Source organism: Mytilus trossulus, chromosome 10, assembly GCF_036588685.1.
Source record: "Mytilus trossulus isolate FHL-02 chromosome 10, PNRI_Mtr1.1.1.hap1, whole genome shotgun sequence".
NCBI classification, from domain to species: Eukaryota; Metazoa; Mollusca; class Bivalvia; order Mytilida; family Mytilidae; genus Mytilus; species Mytilus trossulus.
The window spans coordinates 54,350,803-54,369,703 of record NC_086382.1 but is presented as its reverse complement, the minus strand read 5'-3'; the positions used below and the strand labels follow the sequence as shown (position 1 = coordinate 54,369,703).

At 30.7% G+C, this 18,901-nt stretch overlaps 1 protein-coding gene across 1 annotated transcript in view; it reads left to right on the top strand.

The window, feature by feature from the left end:
• Positions 1-18,901, top strand: part of LOC134687647 (uncharacterized) — a 108,211-nt gene that overhangs the window by 49,637 nt on the left and 39,673 nt on the right. Inside the window, exons 46-64 of the mRNA XM_063548100.1 lie at positions 795-881; positions 4,255-4,319; positions 4,818-5,018; positions 6,362-6,512; positions 7,001-7,115; positions 8,235-8,270; positions 9,612-9,710; positions 10,053-10,153; positions 11,010-11,159; positions 11,581-11,655; positions 11,987-12,157; positions 12,696-12,854; positions 14,155-14,262; positions 14,503-14,669; positions 14,954-15,140; positions 16,398-16,505; positions 16,892-17,031; positions 17,660-17,788; positions 18,122-18,325. Of these exons, the coding sequence (XP_063404170.1) occupies positions 795-881; positions 4,255-4,319; positions 4,818-5,018; positions 6,362-6,512; positions 7,001-7,115; positions 8,235-8,270; positions 9,612-9,710; positions 10,053-10,153; positions 11,010-11,159; positions 11,581-11,655; positions 11,987-12,157; positions 12,696-12,854; positions 14,155-14,262; positions 14,503-14,669; positions 14,954-15,140; positions 16,398-16,505; positions 16,892-17,031; positions 17,660-17,788; positions 18,122-18,325 (2,453 nt within the window). The remainder of the gene's footprint in view (positions 1-794; positions 882-4,254; positions 4,320-4,817; positions 5,019-6,361; positions 6,513-7,000; positions 7,116-8,234; positions 8,271-9,611; positions 9,711-10,052; positions 10,154-11,009; positions 11,160-11,580; positions 11,656-11,986; positions 12,158-12,695; positions 12,855-14,154; positions 14,263-14,502; positions 14,670-14,953; positions 15,141-16,397; positions 16,506-16,891; positions 17,032-17,659; positions 17,789-18,121; positions 18,326-18,901) is intronic.

Below are 18,901 nucleotides of genomic sequence, written 5' to 3'. Positions count from 1 at the left end.
ATCTGCATACAAGCCTATAGAAAATTTGGTATTCGTTGAACCTTTAATTTCGTGGTTCGTCTGTTCCCACAAAATACACGAAAATTGGTATCCAACGAATAATAATGAATCCACAGTATATTGATGTCAACTCATATGCCATACCATATTTGAAGTTTAAGAGCATTGTATAACATGCTGCTAGCCTCAAAGGATTAATATATTTAGTTCTCCCATAAAAAGAATTTGCAATAAAATTTGGAATGATTGGCAATCATACCATCATGGGGTGTTCAGTATATTTTATCAAGTTTCAGGCAATATAAATATACTCCAACGATCAATCGGAGTTTAATGCCAAGTGGCAAATATTACCTTGCATATTCCCCAAAACACCATCTTAATGTTAAATAGATACACCCTACCTTGTTTTAGACTTACATGCTTAATTTGATTGAGTGTATGCTAGCTCATAAGATAACTTAAAAAAACTGTACCTAAAATCTAAAAAGGAACACATTAACTTATGATTTTTCCTTGTTGAATATTATTAGAAGCAAATGTCTTTCATTGTATAAGAACTATCTTGGATTTTGCAACTTACAAACACTTTCTGAAAATTACTGTTCGTTAATGATTTACGGACACTTTACCTGACTAAAGAATAAAAAGCACTTAGCAATTTCTGCTCTAAATACTGGGTCCAGTTGTTCAATTACAATATCTGCTCATTGTTGTATTCTAAAAAAGTGTCTTGACTTGAGTCGGGTGTTTACGTGACTTGAAATTAAAATATTTCAATTTTTGTATTTTAGGGAATTGTATATCTAGGCAATAATGTTGTTGGTTGGAAGCCTATAGCTGATGCTTGGTTAGAGAGTAGATCTCCACAAGAAATACATGTAAGTTGATTTTAAAATCTTGATCGCTAAGGTAGTTTAATAACAAAGTTCTTTTGTAGATAGATAATTATGTAAATACTCTATTCTGGTTTGACGTGATAAACAGATTGCAACATTTCTTAATATAGGGGAGAAAAAGAGGGTTTAAAATAGATATATTTAACTTTGGTGAAAGTTTTAGTGTATTTTTTTTCCTGTCGTATTTTAAAATCTATTGCTTCAGAATGTAAATATTATAAAAGACTTTGTTTGACAATTTGATCTTTATAAAAAAGTTGAAAAAAAAACCATGACATAATTGAACTTATAAATGAAAAAAAAAAAAAAAAAAAAATGAGTTCTATCAGTACTCCCCATTCTTTTAATTTCAAGTTAAGAGATAACAACCTATTTTTTAATGTTTTCTAAACAGATACAGGTATGTTTAGTTTGTTAATATTTTGATTGTATGTTTATAGTGTTAGGTTGGGGAACAACATCACCACATTACACATGGAGTAAACATTTCATCACACTTTTCACAATCTTTTTAGAAGTCTAATAGATCGTCATTGAAATGTTTTTGACTTGACACAAATATTTTTTAATGTTTAAAGCTTCTTCTATTCGATTTATCACTATTATCATTATTACTCTCTATAATTCTGTGTTAAATGATGTCTGACTAAAACATAAGATCATTTATTAATGCTAACTTTTGGTTGTTGCTCTGGGTTTAAGGATTTACTTTTTTTCTCTGTTAGGTTTATTTTCTTTTCCAAATAAAGAATCAATGTGATTTTAAATGCAGACCATTTTATTTTAAACATTGTCCATCAAATCATTCAATATTTTATTGTCACTCCAGGGAAACATATTATAGTTATGATTAAATTTTGAGTCTAGCTATTCAATAAAAAAAAAAGAAGACAATTTCAAAAGCAGCATGTGTTATGATTTCATTTTGCTTGAAAAACGATAGTTGAACATACTTGGGCTTCATTTATTTTTGTGGGTATTAATTTTTGTGGAGGGAGTAAAAAATTGTCTGAATTCACAACTGTTTGATTTTGTGGATTTGCTAGAGTCTGCTTTACAGGCTATATAAAATTTATGCTTCCTTGAAAATTTAAATTTGTGGTTTACAAAATCCACGAAAAATTAATACCCCACAAATAATAATGACTCTACAGTATTTTATCTCTTGAGCCATTAAAAAAACACAATTTTTTCTTAGAAGTGTTCTTTCATTGTTGACACTTTTTTGTGTTGTGTTTCTGTCATGACTGTTAGGGTTTGCATGTATGTAAAAAGATTGTTCTTGTTTAGCAAAAATGTATTAAGAAAATGCATACCTAAAAAATAATTAAAAAGAATCAAGATATATGGTCTTTTATTTGGTATATAGCATATTTTGATGAACCACAAAATCAAATAACAAGGAAAGTACAATTTTTCCTCAATCCACAAAAATTGGTACCCATGAGTATAAATGAATTCACAGTTATATTTTAAATTTTAAAGAAAAATCTGTGAAACTTATCATTGTGAAGTAAAAATATGCAGCAGTGTTTTTAAAAAAAGCCCACATCAAATAAAATCTATATTGCAGAGCATGACAAAAGATGTAAGTTTGGTTTGTAAATATTGCGCTCTATTACATGTAGACTATATATGCTAAATAATGATAATTTTGAGGCTCATTTAGGATTTTGAAGTTGTATTGCCAAAATTACTGCATGACTTGTTTATGTAGTTTATAGAATATAAATTAACCAATGATACTTAACAGCCATAGGTTTGAAATAAATGAGTTGATTAGAAATATGACTGAGGGTGAGACGTCTAGTAGGAGTTGTGATTTTTTTAATACATTTCTTAATGTAATGAAGTAGATATTTGTTTCACAATGTGTGGTTTATGCAAATCTACCCAAAAGATTTCACTGTATTTTGAGTTTAAAGTGGTATATGTACAAGCAATTTAAATCGTTATCAGTATTCAAACATTAGATGAGCAATTGTTATCACCAGATTACAAAACTGAATATGGATGAATCAAACTTTAAAATTTTTGCCATCTACATCATCCTCAATTTAATCAACAAGTATAGTGAAAGATCAGCTTAAATCAGCTTTATTTTATAAGTTATTTATTGTTATGAATACTTTTTACCATTCAATTTTTATAAATTACAGTTTCAACAGGTGCATGGTTAACTGCATATAAAAGTTTGACACCGAGCGCTCAATGTGATTATATGTACAAACTAACGTCAGGTTATCATAAATGCATATTTTTTTAAGGCTTTTTACACAAATACACAGAAAAAATAAAGTTCTTCCCGTGTCCATACATACATACATACATTCTACCACATTTATGCCTTAGCAATTTAATATCCAGTAAAATCCTGTGTTTAAGATGTTCCAATTGATATCATGGAAATTTACAACTAAATTCATATTGTCTAATGTTTAAGAAATTATTTTTAATTTTAGAAAAGTGAAATGCTAACTTAGTTTTTGCTTACAGCTTTGAGTGTTATTTTCATAGTTTGCAAGTGAAATTGAACTCAATTAAAATGTAGTATTTTTAAATCATATATGAATTTATTTTCACTGTTGCCAGAGACCTGTAAATGTTGAACAAGGAGAAACGGACCAAAATATGCCTAGAACTGTTGAAGGGGTAAAATCAGTTTTTTGGTATATGGATGTGTGTTGTAATTTGGTCTGAGACATTCTTCATTTTTGTGGGATTTTTTGTTTTGTTTGCTATTACAACTGATTAGGATAATGTCATTGTTTTGGAGTGTGTGTTTATATGTTGTACCTTGCACTGCTTGGTTTCAGAAGCAAAACTTGATGTAAGAAATGTCCCTTTTTCTTTCAATCTAGTTTGTTTTTCACAAGGTTTAGGTTCATTTTGGTAATACATTTATCAATAATTTTTTACTATAGATTTTTGTTTTTCACCATGTATACCGCTAGAGAAATATGCTGTTTACAAGAAGTTGTGTCTGAATGGCATCATCAATACTTGAAAAACGCATGAAATATTTTTTAACAAGCTTATAATCAATATGCAAATAATGTATGTGTATGTACAGTGTACAGCAGCATGACTGAATGTATATGTTTATATATGTGCATGGTTTGAATAACACAATATGGCACAACCCTAGATGGAATGAATATTTTATAAGCATTTGAATATACAATTTCCCATTTTAACATTGCCATTCTTAATTGCATTTCTATTTAAAGATATGATACATGGATAGTAACCTAGTTTGAAACATGATTGCAGTGGTTTTATATTGTTTGAAAACTTTGCAAGTATTGCACTGTATCATTTTGATATTTTCTCAATAAATATTTAACCATTTCAGGTTCTACAAAGAGCTTTCCAGAAAACACTGGATCCAATTTCCCAGTTTGTGTTAAATGAAGCCAAGTGAGTATTACCTTTGACTTTTCTTTCAAAATATCTAAGTGTATCCAACTTATAAATTTCATTTCTGCTATGGATAGTATTTAAAGAGATATTTAGAAGATGTTTTACAAATTCAATATAGAATAACCATACATTGTCTCGAAATATCAATGTTATTTGTACAAGGCTTAGAAACAGGTAGAAAGCTATGCTGTGCGGAGTACAAATAACATTGATATTTCGAGACAATGTATGGTTATTCTTTATATACTGCAACTCTTATAACTGTTCTAAATGAAGTATTTAGGGTAAAAACCATCATTTCTTAATTTTTAGCAGAAGACGTAAAATTTCCGCGAACCTGTATGTTTTATTGACGTCGTAAATAAAACTCTACGGAAACACATTGTCAACGTCATAAACAAGGTGATATACAGTCAGTGACAGTTGAACAAGATTTTAGTGTTTGAAAATTTACAGCAAACTGAGTTTAGAATACATTTGTATTGTATTTTTCAGACCTTTAGTAAAGTTATCACTTGTTGGACTTTTCAAATCCTGCCTTGGACTACTATCAGCCATGTTAGCTGACAATAGAGAGACAAGTGAAGACCACGTGGAAAGACTCTTTCTGTTCTGTCTCATCTGGACTTTTGGTGGATTACTGGACAGTCATGATAGGAAAATCTTCAGTGAAAAACTCAAAATGCTTTCTAATACGTAAGAACGATTCTTGTTGTTATACTTATTTGAAGAAAAAAGAATAATTTTATGTACTATATATTTTTTTCCCCCTTTTTATTAGCTCACCTGGCCCGAAGGGCCAAGTGAGCTTTTCTCACCACTTGGCGTCCGTCGTCGTTAACAATTTACATTTTGAACTTCTTCTAGAGAACCACTGAATGGAATGGAACCAAACATGGCATGAATGTTCCTTATGAGGTGCTGACCAAGTGTTGTTACTTTGTAGCCGATCCATCATCCAAGATAGCCGCCAGCGGGGGACTTAGTTTGACATAGGACCCTATGGGAAATGCATACAAATGACTTCTTTTAGAGAACCACTGAATGGAATGAAACCAAACATGGCATGAATGTTCCTTATTGGGTGCTGACCAAGTGTTGTTACTTTATAGCCGATCCATCATCCAAGATGGCCGCCAGCGGGGGACTTAGTTTAACATAGGACCCTATGGGAAATGCATACAAATGACTTTTTTTTTAGAGAACCACTGAATGGAATAAAACCAAACATAGCATGAATTTTCCTTATGGGGTGCTGACCAAGTGTTGTTACTTTGTAGCCGATCCATCATCCAAGATGGCCGCCAGTGGGGGACTTAGTTTAACATAGGACCCTATGGGAAATGCATACAAATGACTTCTTTTAGAGAACCACTGAATGGAATGAAACCAAACATGGCATGAATGTTCCTTATGAGGTGCTGACCAAGTGTTGTTAATTTGTAGCCAAATTTTATCTTTTTTTTTATATGAATTAAAAAAACCAGGTTGTTTCAGGTGAGTGATACAGGCTCTTGAGAGCCTCTAGTTAGTGATGTGAACATTTTATAACTACATGTAATAAAGAATTTAAGATCAATATGACAGGAATACATTTAATTATCTTTTACTTTGTTTTAAGGTAGTACCCAACACTACAGGGAGATAACTCTGTAAAATCAGCAGAACGTTTTAATGACAAAGTGTTCATAAAGGAATATTAAGCTTCTCAATGATCAAAATAAGTGTTTGTCAAACTGCTATCTAACCAGTGTAATTTTTCTGATAAAACGGTTGGTTCAAATTTTTTGAAATTTTTATATTTTTATCAAAGGGTCAAAGTAAATACTTTGTCAAAAATTTAAGAAAATTAAACAAGTTAAATTAATTTTAGTTAAAGTGTTAGGTACCACCTTAAAGTCTTCTTTAACGAAATTAAATATTGCTTAGTCGGACCAATTTTATCTACTTACCATTATATAACATAACAGACCATGAAATTTCCTGTTTTATTCCTATTGTATGAATGTTCTGCTATAAATATTGGTTTCTATCTTCAGTTTACCAGATGATGACAGACAGATCTGTGTATTTGACTACTATGTAGATGAATCGGGAGACTGGGACCCATGGGCATCCAAAGTCAGTGAATCAGTCTACTCTGATCAACAAGATATGCTTGGAGAAGTCTTTGTAGACTCCATCAATACAGTAAGTAGTGTAGAAATCTTGCATTCACAATTGAGCTACTTGTATCAAGTTTTGCGATTACCAAGATATGGTGTATGAAATCTTTTGTCAAAAGATGTGCGGCCAACTCTAAATTTAGACAAAATCAATTATCAAAGAATTTTACACTCACATTTTAAATTGTTATATACAACAGATTCATTCTATTTTAACTGCTTTCAAGTAATGTTAAAAAGACTGAAGACTGAAAGATACGATAAAAATATCATAAGTTGGAGGGAAAACTGACAATCCCATTGCAGAAAATAAAAATGAAAAGACCTGTCTTCAAAATACTTCTTATAAAACTAAAGACTGATGAACAGGAACTATGTGTTAGTCTTGGTTTAATGGTCAGTTGATAAATGCCATATGTCTTAGATCTAAATGCATTAGCTTCTTGATATATGGAAAAACCTTATGATACAAACATGTGTCAAATCTAATAAAACAAGTGATATTTTATATAGATCAGGACAAAGATATTGATAGATTTTGCCTCAGCTTCAGGACTGAATGTTTTACTAGTTGGTCCACATGGATCAGGAAAGACAACTCTTATCAATGACTTCATGGATCTGCAAGGTTGGTAATTTCTTTATAATTGATATTTTAAAGTAGCTTTATTTTATTTGTGATGAAGGCAACAAAAAAGAGTTTCACTAAGATCACATTTATTTTTTCACCAATATAACATAGGGAGGGGGCAAAGATTTTTTTTTTTTTTTTGTCAATTAAAAAAATATTGATAGGATTTTTTTTTTATTATATTAAATGATTTAAGGTTAACTAATAAGTTGAAAAAAATGTGTAAAGGGAACCGAAAATATAAGCAATCATTTCATTAGACATAAGCAATCTTAAAGGAAAGCAATTTTTAACGAGAATGGAAGATGATATAAGCTTTATGTGAAAAATAGAACGTATTTGATATATGCATAGTTTTGGTTACAATCATATAACCAGAAAAAATATCAAGTTTATCTGTTTAATATTGGCACAATTTTCATGTAATATATCTAACTGCATGATTGAAAATATTTATGCATGTGACACACGATTTAACTACACATATAACAGCATGCCTAAACTATATAGTAGCTTTTTTATAATACATTTGTACTTAAAGTATTCCTGAACCTAGTCATATGGGTGTTTTTGCAACATATCAGTTTTAATTTTGAATTTTATACAAGGATTTTATATAATTGCATTGATTTTACAGATTTGTCCTCTTGTCTAGTGGATAGTTGTCCTACATAAAATCATGCCACATCTCCTCATGTTTATCATATCTCAGTTGCAGCTTTCTCACATCAATTTAATCTTATTTTAACAAGCTGAGTTAGCATACTCCTCATACATTCTGAAGAATTATCATTCAAGCACATCTCTAAATTTAAGCCACTCTAACCTTGATTTCATGCTCCTGCTACTCTGAATAAGTCTGACATCAGAATGTTCTCAGATACTAAGAAGCTTGTACCTTAAATCTTATTATTCGTGCAAGTGTAACATATATGGGGTTTTGAATAAGGTGCATTACCCTGTTGATTATAGAATATCACATTCAGATAGGTTTTTTTCTCTGAAGGTCTTTTAGCAATCTACTTTAAGTTTTATTGGAAAAAATCCTTGGAAATGTTGCAGATTTTGACATTTCAATTATATAAAATAGATAATATTCTTTATCCATTAAATTAGAAAAAGGGAAGCAACTGATGTTGTTAAGCAAAAACAGTAAGTGGAAACTGGTGGTTAATTGTTGTTTTACTTTCTTTCCATTCCTACTTTTATTGTTTATATGCTGTCTTGGTTACTCAGAGTAAAAATATTTTAACTATTTTTATTTAATAATTAGTTTTTGTTTATGACTGTTTTATATAAATCAGATCATTAATATGTTCTTACAGTTAAAGAATTACCCAGATTTAGTAAAACTTCCATTTAAGTCAAATTAAAGATATCTATATAAACCTCATGAAATGTATCTTTCTTGAAACTTAAAGCACATGAAAACTTTTTCCAAACACAAGTCATTTAAACATTAAGTGTTTATGTAGTATTTCATTACAGACAATAAAAAATGTTTCTCAAGCAAATTTTGCTGACCAAAAAAACTGGATCTGTTTTTTATTTTGCAAATGAACTGATTTGAAATTTTTCTTTCCTGGTTTTTCTTTTGTTGACGTTAACTTGCATGGTTTTATGTTATTGAAAAACTGAAAGGCTTTGGATCTTAGACTTTCTTGCTGTTATGGAAGTAGGGATGAGAAAGTAGTAAATAATTGTATTGTGGTATAATGATGTAATCTTATTGCTTTGTCGTAAAAATGATGAAATCTAATTGTTTTATTTCTAAATCTTATTGTTTTATTGTCTAACCTGTGTTGTTATAGAAAGACTTCAACATTACAAGTCCTCTTCTGGTAAATTACATAGCTTCGGCCAGAGATACATACATGTTTATTGTACTCATTATTATTTTGCTAGATTTAGATTTTTATTAGATTATAAAACAATATATTGAGTGAAAACATCATACTTGTAGCAAGTAATCTTAGCTAAGACATTTTCAACATTTGAAGTTCAACTTTTTTGTGTAGCATAAACACAATTTCTTTGCCGTGTTGATTAATATATATATGGTGTGCTTTATTGTTGTACGTGCATGAATTTTTTGCTTTAGAAAATGTGTGTGTGTCTTTAAACATAAAAAAAGGATAAAATATAAAGGTCAAGGTTTAAATATAAGTGCAAAAAAATCCTTAAGATTTGTAAAGATACACTTGATAATATGAATAGATAATAAATGTATTTCTCCGTAAATTTGAAAGAAAAAGTGATACTGAATATATTTGAATCAAAGAACCTAGAATGCTCTAAAAATTATCCAGAAAATAGTTTATTTTCACTTGATAAATGTTTGAATTGATGCCCACATGCATGTGATAACTTTTATAATGATTTGATTTCTACATACCAGTAAACCAATTTAAATGACATATCTTAAACAAAAGATTCAAGGAAAAGATTCATTATTTGGTTGTTAAACAGAATCTGTGTATTTTTATTTTACAGATCCCCAGATTTCTGTGTGTAAGAAGTTAGTATTCTCCGGAGCTTCCAGTGCCAAACAGTTACAGAGCTTTATAGAGTCCAATATCTACCACAGACAAGGTAAGTTAATAGTTAAAGATTCTGACCTGTTTTGAAGACCTCACAGATCAGAAATTATTTATAACATTTACTATGAACCTTCATATCTTATTAACTGTTAAAAATGTCATTTTAGATCTGACTCTTAAGGACAGTTCTGTGTGAATATATGCTGTAGAGAAGGCACTTGACTGTATGACAGTTCCATCTTAACAGTCATACAGTGTTACCAGAAATGCACTCAGAAATTATTAAAGAAAAAAACATACATCCAACACGTTTTTCAATGCTGAATATATTAAGTTATATCTTTTGTCATTTAGCATAGAAATAGACATTGAACTGTTTAACTGCAAATTATAGGATTTGTATATGGTGCCAAAGAGAACAAGAAGTTGAAGGTGTTCATTGATGATGTTAACCTGCCTTTACCAGACAACTACAAAGTACAGAAATGTAATGAGGTAAATATAGGACAAAAAACTTACATAACTTATTTATTAATTTAAGACATTTTATATGTCTTCCCCAATGATAGTTACCTCACATCTCATTTTGTCAAATACTGTACACAAAATATGTTTTCTGATTTGTATGCCCCATTATGGGCATTATGTTTTCTGCATTATGTTTTCTGCATTATGTTTTCTAGTCTGTCTGTTCATTTGTCTGTCCGTTCGTCTGTCTGTCCCAATTCAGGTTAATAGTTTTTGATCAAGGTAGTATTTGATGAAGTTGAAGTCCAATCAACTTGAAACTTAGTACACATGTTCCATATGATATGATCTTTCTAATTTTAATGCCAAATTAGAGATTTTTACCCATTTTCACCGTCCGTTAAATAAAGAAAATGATAGTGCAGATGAAGCATCCTTGTATTGGGGACACATTCTTGTTATGATTTTTTTCTTATTTCATTGTTCATTCAAATGTTTTTATTATGTTTTATTAATTATACCCCTGCTTTAAAAAAAGGGGGGGGTATACTGTTTTACCTCTGTCTGTCCGTCCGTCAGTCCGTCCATCAGTCCGTCCATCAGTCCGTCCGTCAGTCAGTCCGTCCCATGAAACTTTCGTCACATTTTTCTCAGGAACTACAATACAAGGATTTCTTAAATTTGGTTTCAGGATTTATATAAGTCAGCTATACTGTGTGATGCGTTTTCAGATTCATCACTCGACAACTTCCTGTTTACCGAACACTTGCATATTTTTACACTATTAATATTATCCACTTGCGGCGGGGGTATCATCAGTGAGCAGTAGCTCGCAGTTTACTTGTTAGAATTTGCATCATTTCAAATAATGTTTTCATTTCAGTTACTGAGACAACTTTTAGATGACAAAACTCTATGTACATTGGAGAAGCCATTTGAATGGAAGACAGTTGAAGGATTTAATGTGATTGGTGCCATGTCAATGAGTGACAACCCTGGTGTTTCATGTACACAGTTATCTGAAAGACTCCTGGTAAGTATAGCACAATAAGTTTTAACATATAAGTATAATTTAAGACTGTTGATAAGAATAAAATTGTATGGGAAATAATGTGACAGCTTCTGTGACCTTTTAAAATACTAATGATAACTATGCATATTCTATTGACAGAAAAATCCTCATAAGAATTTTAAAATGAAGGATAGTAGATAACCTCAACAAGACCAACTGTATTGCACCATATACCTATTTTAGCAATTAATATCTTTTCAGTAATGCATGAAGCCAAATAATTTGACCTTCCATTTTGAAAAGTAAAACATAGAATAAGGATATACCGGTACTGTGAAATGTGATTAATTCATTAACCAAATGTGGTAGTGTAGTTTGTGAAACAAAGTTAACACAAAGTGTCTACTTAAAGCCAGAATATAATTTTCTGTTATGTTTTCAGAGACATTTTGCAGTATTCCATCTGACAGCCCCAGAAGGTGATGCTCTAAAGAATATTGTTCATGGTATACTGGATGTAAGTAATGATTTCATCTCAGTGTATCCCTGCATCTTCCATATAATTTAAGACAATTCAGTTTACCTCATCTTGTGTGAAGCAATGAGTAATCTTGTACTCTAACTTTCACATTTGGAAAAAAAAACCTGATGTTTTTTAATGTTAGAATTTTATTTCCTGTACTGTTTGAGATTGACATCTTTAACGCAGTTATTCGGTTTGTCAATTGCTTATTGGTCAATTTTTACCAGTGATTTTTCAAGTATAAAAAGTTTTATGGAGCTATTTTAGGCAAATATTTCAGTTTTATAGTGTGATGGTTAATTTCATTATTTCCCCTCTATTTTAGCTGAACATGACAGATGGAGATCGCCCTGGATTAGATATAGATTTACACAACCATCTAGTAAAGGCATCATGTGACATGTTAAAGGCAGTCCAAGATGTCCTCAAGTCTACAGCAATGCCTGGTCGTAAACACTATCTCTATACACTCAAAGATATTACTACTTGTTTCCAGGTAAGTTATTGTTAGCTTGGATTTTTTTTGTGATATTACATACCAGCTAGTATTAGTTAGTTTTACAACATTCTTTATAAAGTTTAATGTATGATGGGGCCTTTTTTGACCTCTTCAATTTGAAATAATGTTACAAATCTATCAAGTAATATCATTTTAAGTAAAAAAAAAAATTGCAACACTTTCAAAAATCTTTCAAAAAGAAAAAAAAGAAAATTGCTGAAATGGGCTCATTTAGAGATTTAGAGATGTCTTTGATATTTTGACATGTGCAGCAGTTCACTACAAGATTTCAAATACAACAATGTTGAAATGAGTATTTATGATATATTTTCTCTGTAAGGTTGTTTTTCTTACTTAATTCTATCAAAGACTTCAAAATTGTCATTTTAGGTCAAATATGTGTACTTTGACATGTTCATATCATTGCTCTGCTCTTGTGACTGAACCTTTTACTGATGTGTCAGATTCTTTTCAGATTATGTTCTTGTATAACAATGACTCATGATAATGATAATCATATCCTATCATATTTTAGTGCTTAAAGAGACTACCAGAAGAAAGTCGAGCAGATGAGACATTGATTCCAGTAATATCGTTATGGAAACATGAGATGACAAGAATTATGAGAGACAGAATAGCCAGAACAGCTGATCTAAATTGGTTTGATCAGACCATTAATAATATTCTTGCTGAGGTAAGTTGTATTAAAAAGAAGGTGTGGTATGATTATTAATGAGACAAGTCTCTACAAGACACTAAATGACAAAGAAATTAACAGCTGACACCATACAAAATAGTTTCCCTATCAGGGAGTTGACTACTTAAAAACTCATTTGAATAAAATTGAAAGAATATGTGAAGTGAATTATTCAATTTTGAATTTTTTTGATATGGAATTAATACACAAATATGTAGAAAACAAAAACACACTAAAAAAATCCTGATTACTCTCTAATCTGTAAATGCTATGCAGATTGGTGCAGACCTGCCAACTATCCCGATTTTCGCGGTATCATCCCGATTTTTACCCCTCAACCCGAATCCTGATATCGGGATCGTAAAATTAGTCAAAATCCCGATTTTCAAGAAATATACCCGAAAAAATTATTGTTTACCGATTTTAAAGTTTTTCTGATCAATTTTAAAAATTCATTCATTTTACCTGGGGACATATTATGACAAGTTAATGACCCTACGCTAATCAACAGTAACAACAGGTGTCATAATTAGTGGTTGTATGTAATCAGATTACCTAATGGGTCGTAACAGTCCTCAAAATTATCAATTTGATCAAACAGCCTTTCAATTTTAATCAATTTATCATACAAGCACAATTTGCAACATTTGCCGTAGTTCCACAGCAAAATCATAATTAATTGAAAGATGAGAACTGTAATGAACTCTCAAGAAAACATCGTTTATCTTGAAATCTGTTTTATTTTAGAAGTCGTATACACTTCTACTGAGTTACTGTATAAGCATCCGCCGGTAAGAGCACCTCTGAATACAAAGAAAGATAACTCAAATTTTATCTATTTTCTCATTGATACTGACAAGTAATCCTGACTAAATCAAAATCTGCCTTCATCCTTCTTACTTTAGGACATGTAGGTTTAGGTGTTTTGAGTCAAGGTTCATAGATGAGAAGGTCATTGGAGGGGGGAAAATGGGGGGTCTCTACTTTGAATCCTTTATTTTTAATGCCATTTTCTCAGTTATTTTGTCAATTTTATAATTTAATAGTACAAGAATCATACAAATAAAAGAAATCAAGGCCTACAAGCTCATTATTAGTATTCCAAAAGAAAAAAGAAGAGAACTTAGACTATTTAAGGAGTAAAAAACAATGCTCACAGAAAAGACGCTAAAATTGTAACCCTTAAAAATCTTGTCGCGCGCTAAATCCCCCATGGAGATTTTCAAAAGTTGGCAGGTCTGTTGGTGAGTTATTGGTATGATATATTTCATATACACTATGTTCATATTTTATGCAGACTTTCCCAGAAGTAAAAGGACCATTTATGGACCATTTTGTGACCTTCCCAACAGATGCCAGAATGTACAATAGACCTGTTACCTCAGTTACTGGTAAAAATGTCAGAGTAAGTTCTTATTATAAACAATAAGATTGAAACATCAACCTTTAGATACTTTGATTCCAATTTATTTTTTCAATATTATACTCACAAATAACTTGGTTTTTAGCAGTCAGCATTATACTTTTTTACAATGACAGCAACAATTTTATGAGAGACATTGGAACTCTTTACACATTTATTATTAATCAGAAATACAATCCTGAATGTAATATAAGAATTGACATTGTTGTTTTCTGATTGCAGATTTCCCTTCAACCTGTTGACAATTTGAGGGACATACACAGCTGCCTTAACACACACTTAACAAGATATAATGAAGAATTTGGAAATATACCATTGAACATTATGTTGTCAGATTTTATAATAGACCATGTTGTTAGAATGCATAGAGTACTTAGTTTCCATCATGGGTAAGTGAGGATTGATATGTTTGTAATTATTTTACGTCTTTTGGTATATGTTAACTGCTTTAGTTTAGCGTTGAAGAACAGAGCTGTAACAAATAATAAATTTAAAAACTAACATAACTATTTTGATTTTTTTTTAAATTATCATAATTTTTATTGGTCAAATTATATCAGAATAAAATTTTCTTTTCTTCTAGGTTCTGTTGATATTATTTTTTTTTAAATTTGAAGTGGAGAAATAAATTCATCGAAAGCAATTTATATGACAATTAATAATTGTGTTTCAGTGGGAATTTATTGTTGATTGGAGCAGTTGGTGCTCACCTTACTACTTTGTGTAGACTGGCCCTCCATGTAGCTGACATCCCTATACACAAAATGGACACTTCCAAAACAAGCAACTTCTTTGATGGTTTAAGATCAGCTGTAAGATTGAGTGGAGCAGAGAACAAAATACTCACAGTCATTTTTACTGTAAGTCTGTTAAGTTTATAAAGCAATCATACTTTGCACAAGAGCCTCCCTCCCAGTGTTTTGTTTTGGAGGGGTAGTCAAATGATCACCATTACCAAGGAGTTGCATTGTATTTTAGATAACTCTTTAAACATTTTATGTTACAACTTTTAGTCCAAAAATAGTCCATTAGAATGTATTCACTAAAAGGATTTATTTATGCACTAAAGAAGTTTAATATTGTAAATAAAATTGAATATAAGCTCAATAGCCCTGATTATCAGAGTAAAAAATATTTTAGTAAGTAAAATTGTAAACATTTGAAGTTTCCTTTTTAAATCTAGAATTAAAACAAAATTAATGATATTGCCACTGTATTTTAAATCAAACATGGCCATGAACTTAGAAACACAAATTTCAGTTTTAAGTAGATTCACATGCTACACACACATTTCATGTTCATACTATTTTTCCAGAGTGACCAGGTATGTTTTAATCAAAACATATAGTTGAAAGGGAATAAAAGAACCCTATTTATTTTGCACATACATGTACATAGCACATATATTGCAATTGGTCACACATGAACAGGTTTTTTGTAGCATTGAAATTTAATTTTTCCTGTACATATTGCTGGCTAGAAAACACAAAATCCATATCTAGTTTGCACAGAGTATAGATTATCACAAAATGTTTCTATCATTGTCACATCAAATTCCAATTGCTTTGAACATAAGTTATAATGACTGTCAATAGTTCTAGTTTTTTACTTGCAAAAACATATGAGAGCTAAACAAGAGGTTTTGGTTACCTATGGTAGATTAGGACATTTCAGTGTCTTTTATATGAAGCTGCTATATTATAAGTTATGTGGTGTATATCTTATCTCTATAAATGTGCAATCTGTTTTGTCTGGAAAAGTCGTGTGTCTTTTTTTGTTTAATAAGATTTTATCGCAAGGTCTATTATCATCCCTGTTCATTAAAATAACTGCTGTCTTATTCATTTATAAATTTACTTTTTAGTCTATTTAATTTACAAATCCCTTACCCATTTCAGATAGTCAGTAAAAACTTCAGACTTTAAAAAAATGTTTTATAATTAGGCTGATCTCTATAGTGTACAATAATTGTTGTATTTTTAAAGTAGTTTGGAATTATTTTTCTTTAAATAATTCTATAAATTTGGTGTATAAATTCAAAGTAAAGTTTACCAAAAGAAAAAGTAGTCAAGATATTTTGGTGTCATTTGTAGTTCAAGATTCTATTATCTTTGTAGGCACGAGATTTGCAAGATCCTGTTTACTTGGATGCCATCAATAGTCTTCTGATCAGTGGAGAAGTACCACATCTATTTACAAATGATGAAATGGAAGGACTATTACAGGTATAGTATTAATGGACCGACTCCTGTTTGATTTTATTATTAGTAATATTTTTAGTAATATTTTTCTTCAGATTTAATTCACTCTTTGTCCATTTTAAACTTTTATTTAGAAATAGTGCAAGTTAAAAAATGCCAAAAAGATCATTAGGAATTACAATTTTGAATTAGAGATTTTTCAGAGTTAAGATAATTCAATTAATGATAGACATTTAAAGTGTTTGGTATTGTTCCAATGGATCTTACTGCTATGTGGGATCTGTGATAATTGAAAGGAAACTTGCCATCATTTGACTTAATTTTTTTGAAAAACAACAACTTTTGCTTTTATTGGTTCCTTTTTGAAATCTTTGTTTTGTCTTTAGTACATAGTATTTGTATTTTGACAGGCCATAGCCCCAGCTATGAAGAGAGAGTTCCCAAGTATGTCTGTAGATCCAATGAAATTCTTTGTTGCCAGAGTGAAAAGTAACCTACATATTATACTGTGTCTACAACCTGGACATATACTCCTTGGAACAGCTCACAGGTAAATATTGTAAAGAAAGGTTTGAAGGACTAAAATTATGATTTTCATCACTAGATAGGTTACTTAAATTTTAAACCTGAAGGAATAATTGTGAACTTATTACAGCAGTTTTATTAAGAAAATTTGTTATGATGCAGCCATTACAATTTTTTATTTACGACTTTTTGTTTGTGGTCCGTAACAATACCTTTGTTGTATAAGCCATCTAACAGTGTCAGTTTGAACGCTGTCTTGTCTGTTAAAGTTTTCCCATACTTTTTTGTAAATTGTTTCTAATTTTTTTTAGACTTTGGTATGTTATCACATCATAAATTAAAAAGTTACAGATTGACATTGAGTTGAGGTTTTTTTTAATTGATTTTACAGAAATTGTGTCCCTTGGAAATAGAATGGAGAAGTGCTTTGAAATCTAGGCCCGTAGCCAGGAATTTCCAAAGGGGGGTTCGTTGGACTCACAAACTCGACTTTAACAGTCACAATTCGAACAGAACATTGACTTTAACAGTGCTTATTTGTTTTCAAGGGGGGGTTCCCCTGAACCCCCCTGGCTACGGGTATGAAATCTCAGTGATATTTTTAGTGTTTTTTTAAATGCACATGCGATTTGATGTTATTGGTTTTATTTCAGAGAGTTCCCAGGACTTTTGAGTGGTTGTGCCATAGATTGGATGTGTGACTGGCCACAAGAATCATTATTAGGGGAGGCCTCATACTTTATTACTAGGTTCCAACTGACAGAAGAATTTGAAAATCTTAGGTAAACCATCACTGTATAAAACAAGGGTTTAAAATCATCAGAATGTAGGTTATGACCTTGTGATTAAAATATTCAGAACTTTAATCTTAAGAAATACAAATATTTAACTATTTAATCACCAACATGGTGTAAATAGTATCAGTCAATAACCATTTTAATATCTCTTAAATTATGGAAATAAGAAAAATGGTTGCAATTGCATCATAATGAATGTACCCTCAAATGTGAACTTAATTATGGAACTCAAAAGGTAAAGCTTTGACAAATGACTGTAATCATGTAAAACCAAATTTGAACCTTTGTATAACAACATATGTTTTTGTTTTGTTTTAGTGAGAGTATAACAACTTGTCTAGCTAACATCCATAGTTTTGTACTGAGAGATTGTCGCCAGCTTCCATGGGCTGGAGACTTAAGTCCTGAGATCACCATTAACAAGATCAAAGTCCTGGAGAAAAAGAAAGAGCAATTCAAAGTAGAGGCTGTTAAAGTTCCCAATCTGCCTTACTCAAAGACCATTCTTCATGAAAGGATCAAGTAAGTTAAAATGGAAAAGTGTTAAATTACAAAGTATAATGATAAATCTAAAATTAAGAAGATTTGGTATTGTCAATGAGACCACTATCCACCAGAGATGAAATGATGTAGATGTAAATTATTGAAGGTCACTGTACAACCTTCAACAATGAGCAAAATCCATAGTGTAAAGTAATCTTTAAAAGATTCTGACCTGACAAAATTTAAAACAATTCCAAATGAAAATAAGAACTTAGTCTTCTTGAACTCAAGATTGTTTTTCAATCAGTAAAAACCAAAATACTGTAAAAATATAGGATCAATTTGAATATGTAAATTTTACTACTAAAATGACCTTTGGTGAAAAACAGTCTTCAAAGATACCAATGAAGCATGCCAGATGTGTGTTTGTTGACGTAATATGTCACAATTTCGACTTGAATATAAACAGATGGCCAAATCAGGCCTTGAAGGCTTAAAACTTTGCTCAGTGCTCGGAGCACAAAAATCATGCTCGAAACATGAAATCCAGCAATTTGATTGGTTGATTTTCAAGTCTGAGTACAAAATCATGCTCGAAAGTTTTATGACCGTGAG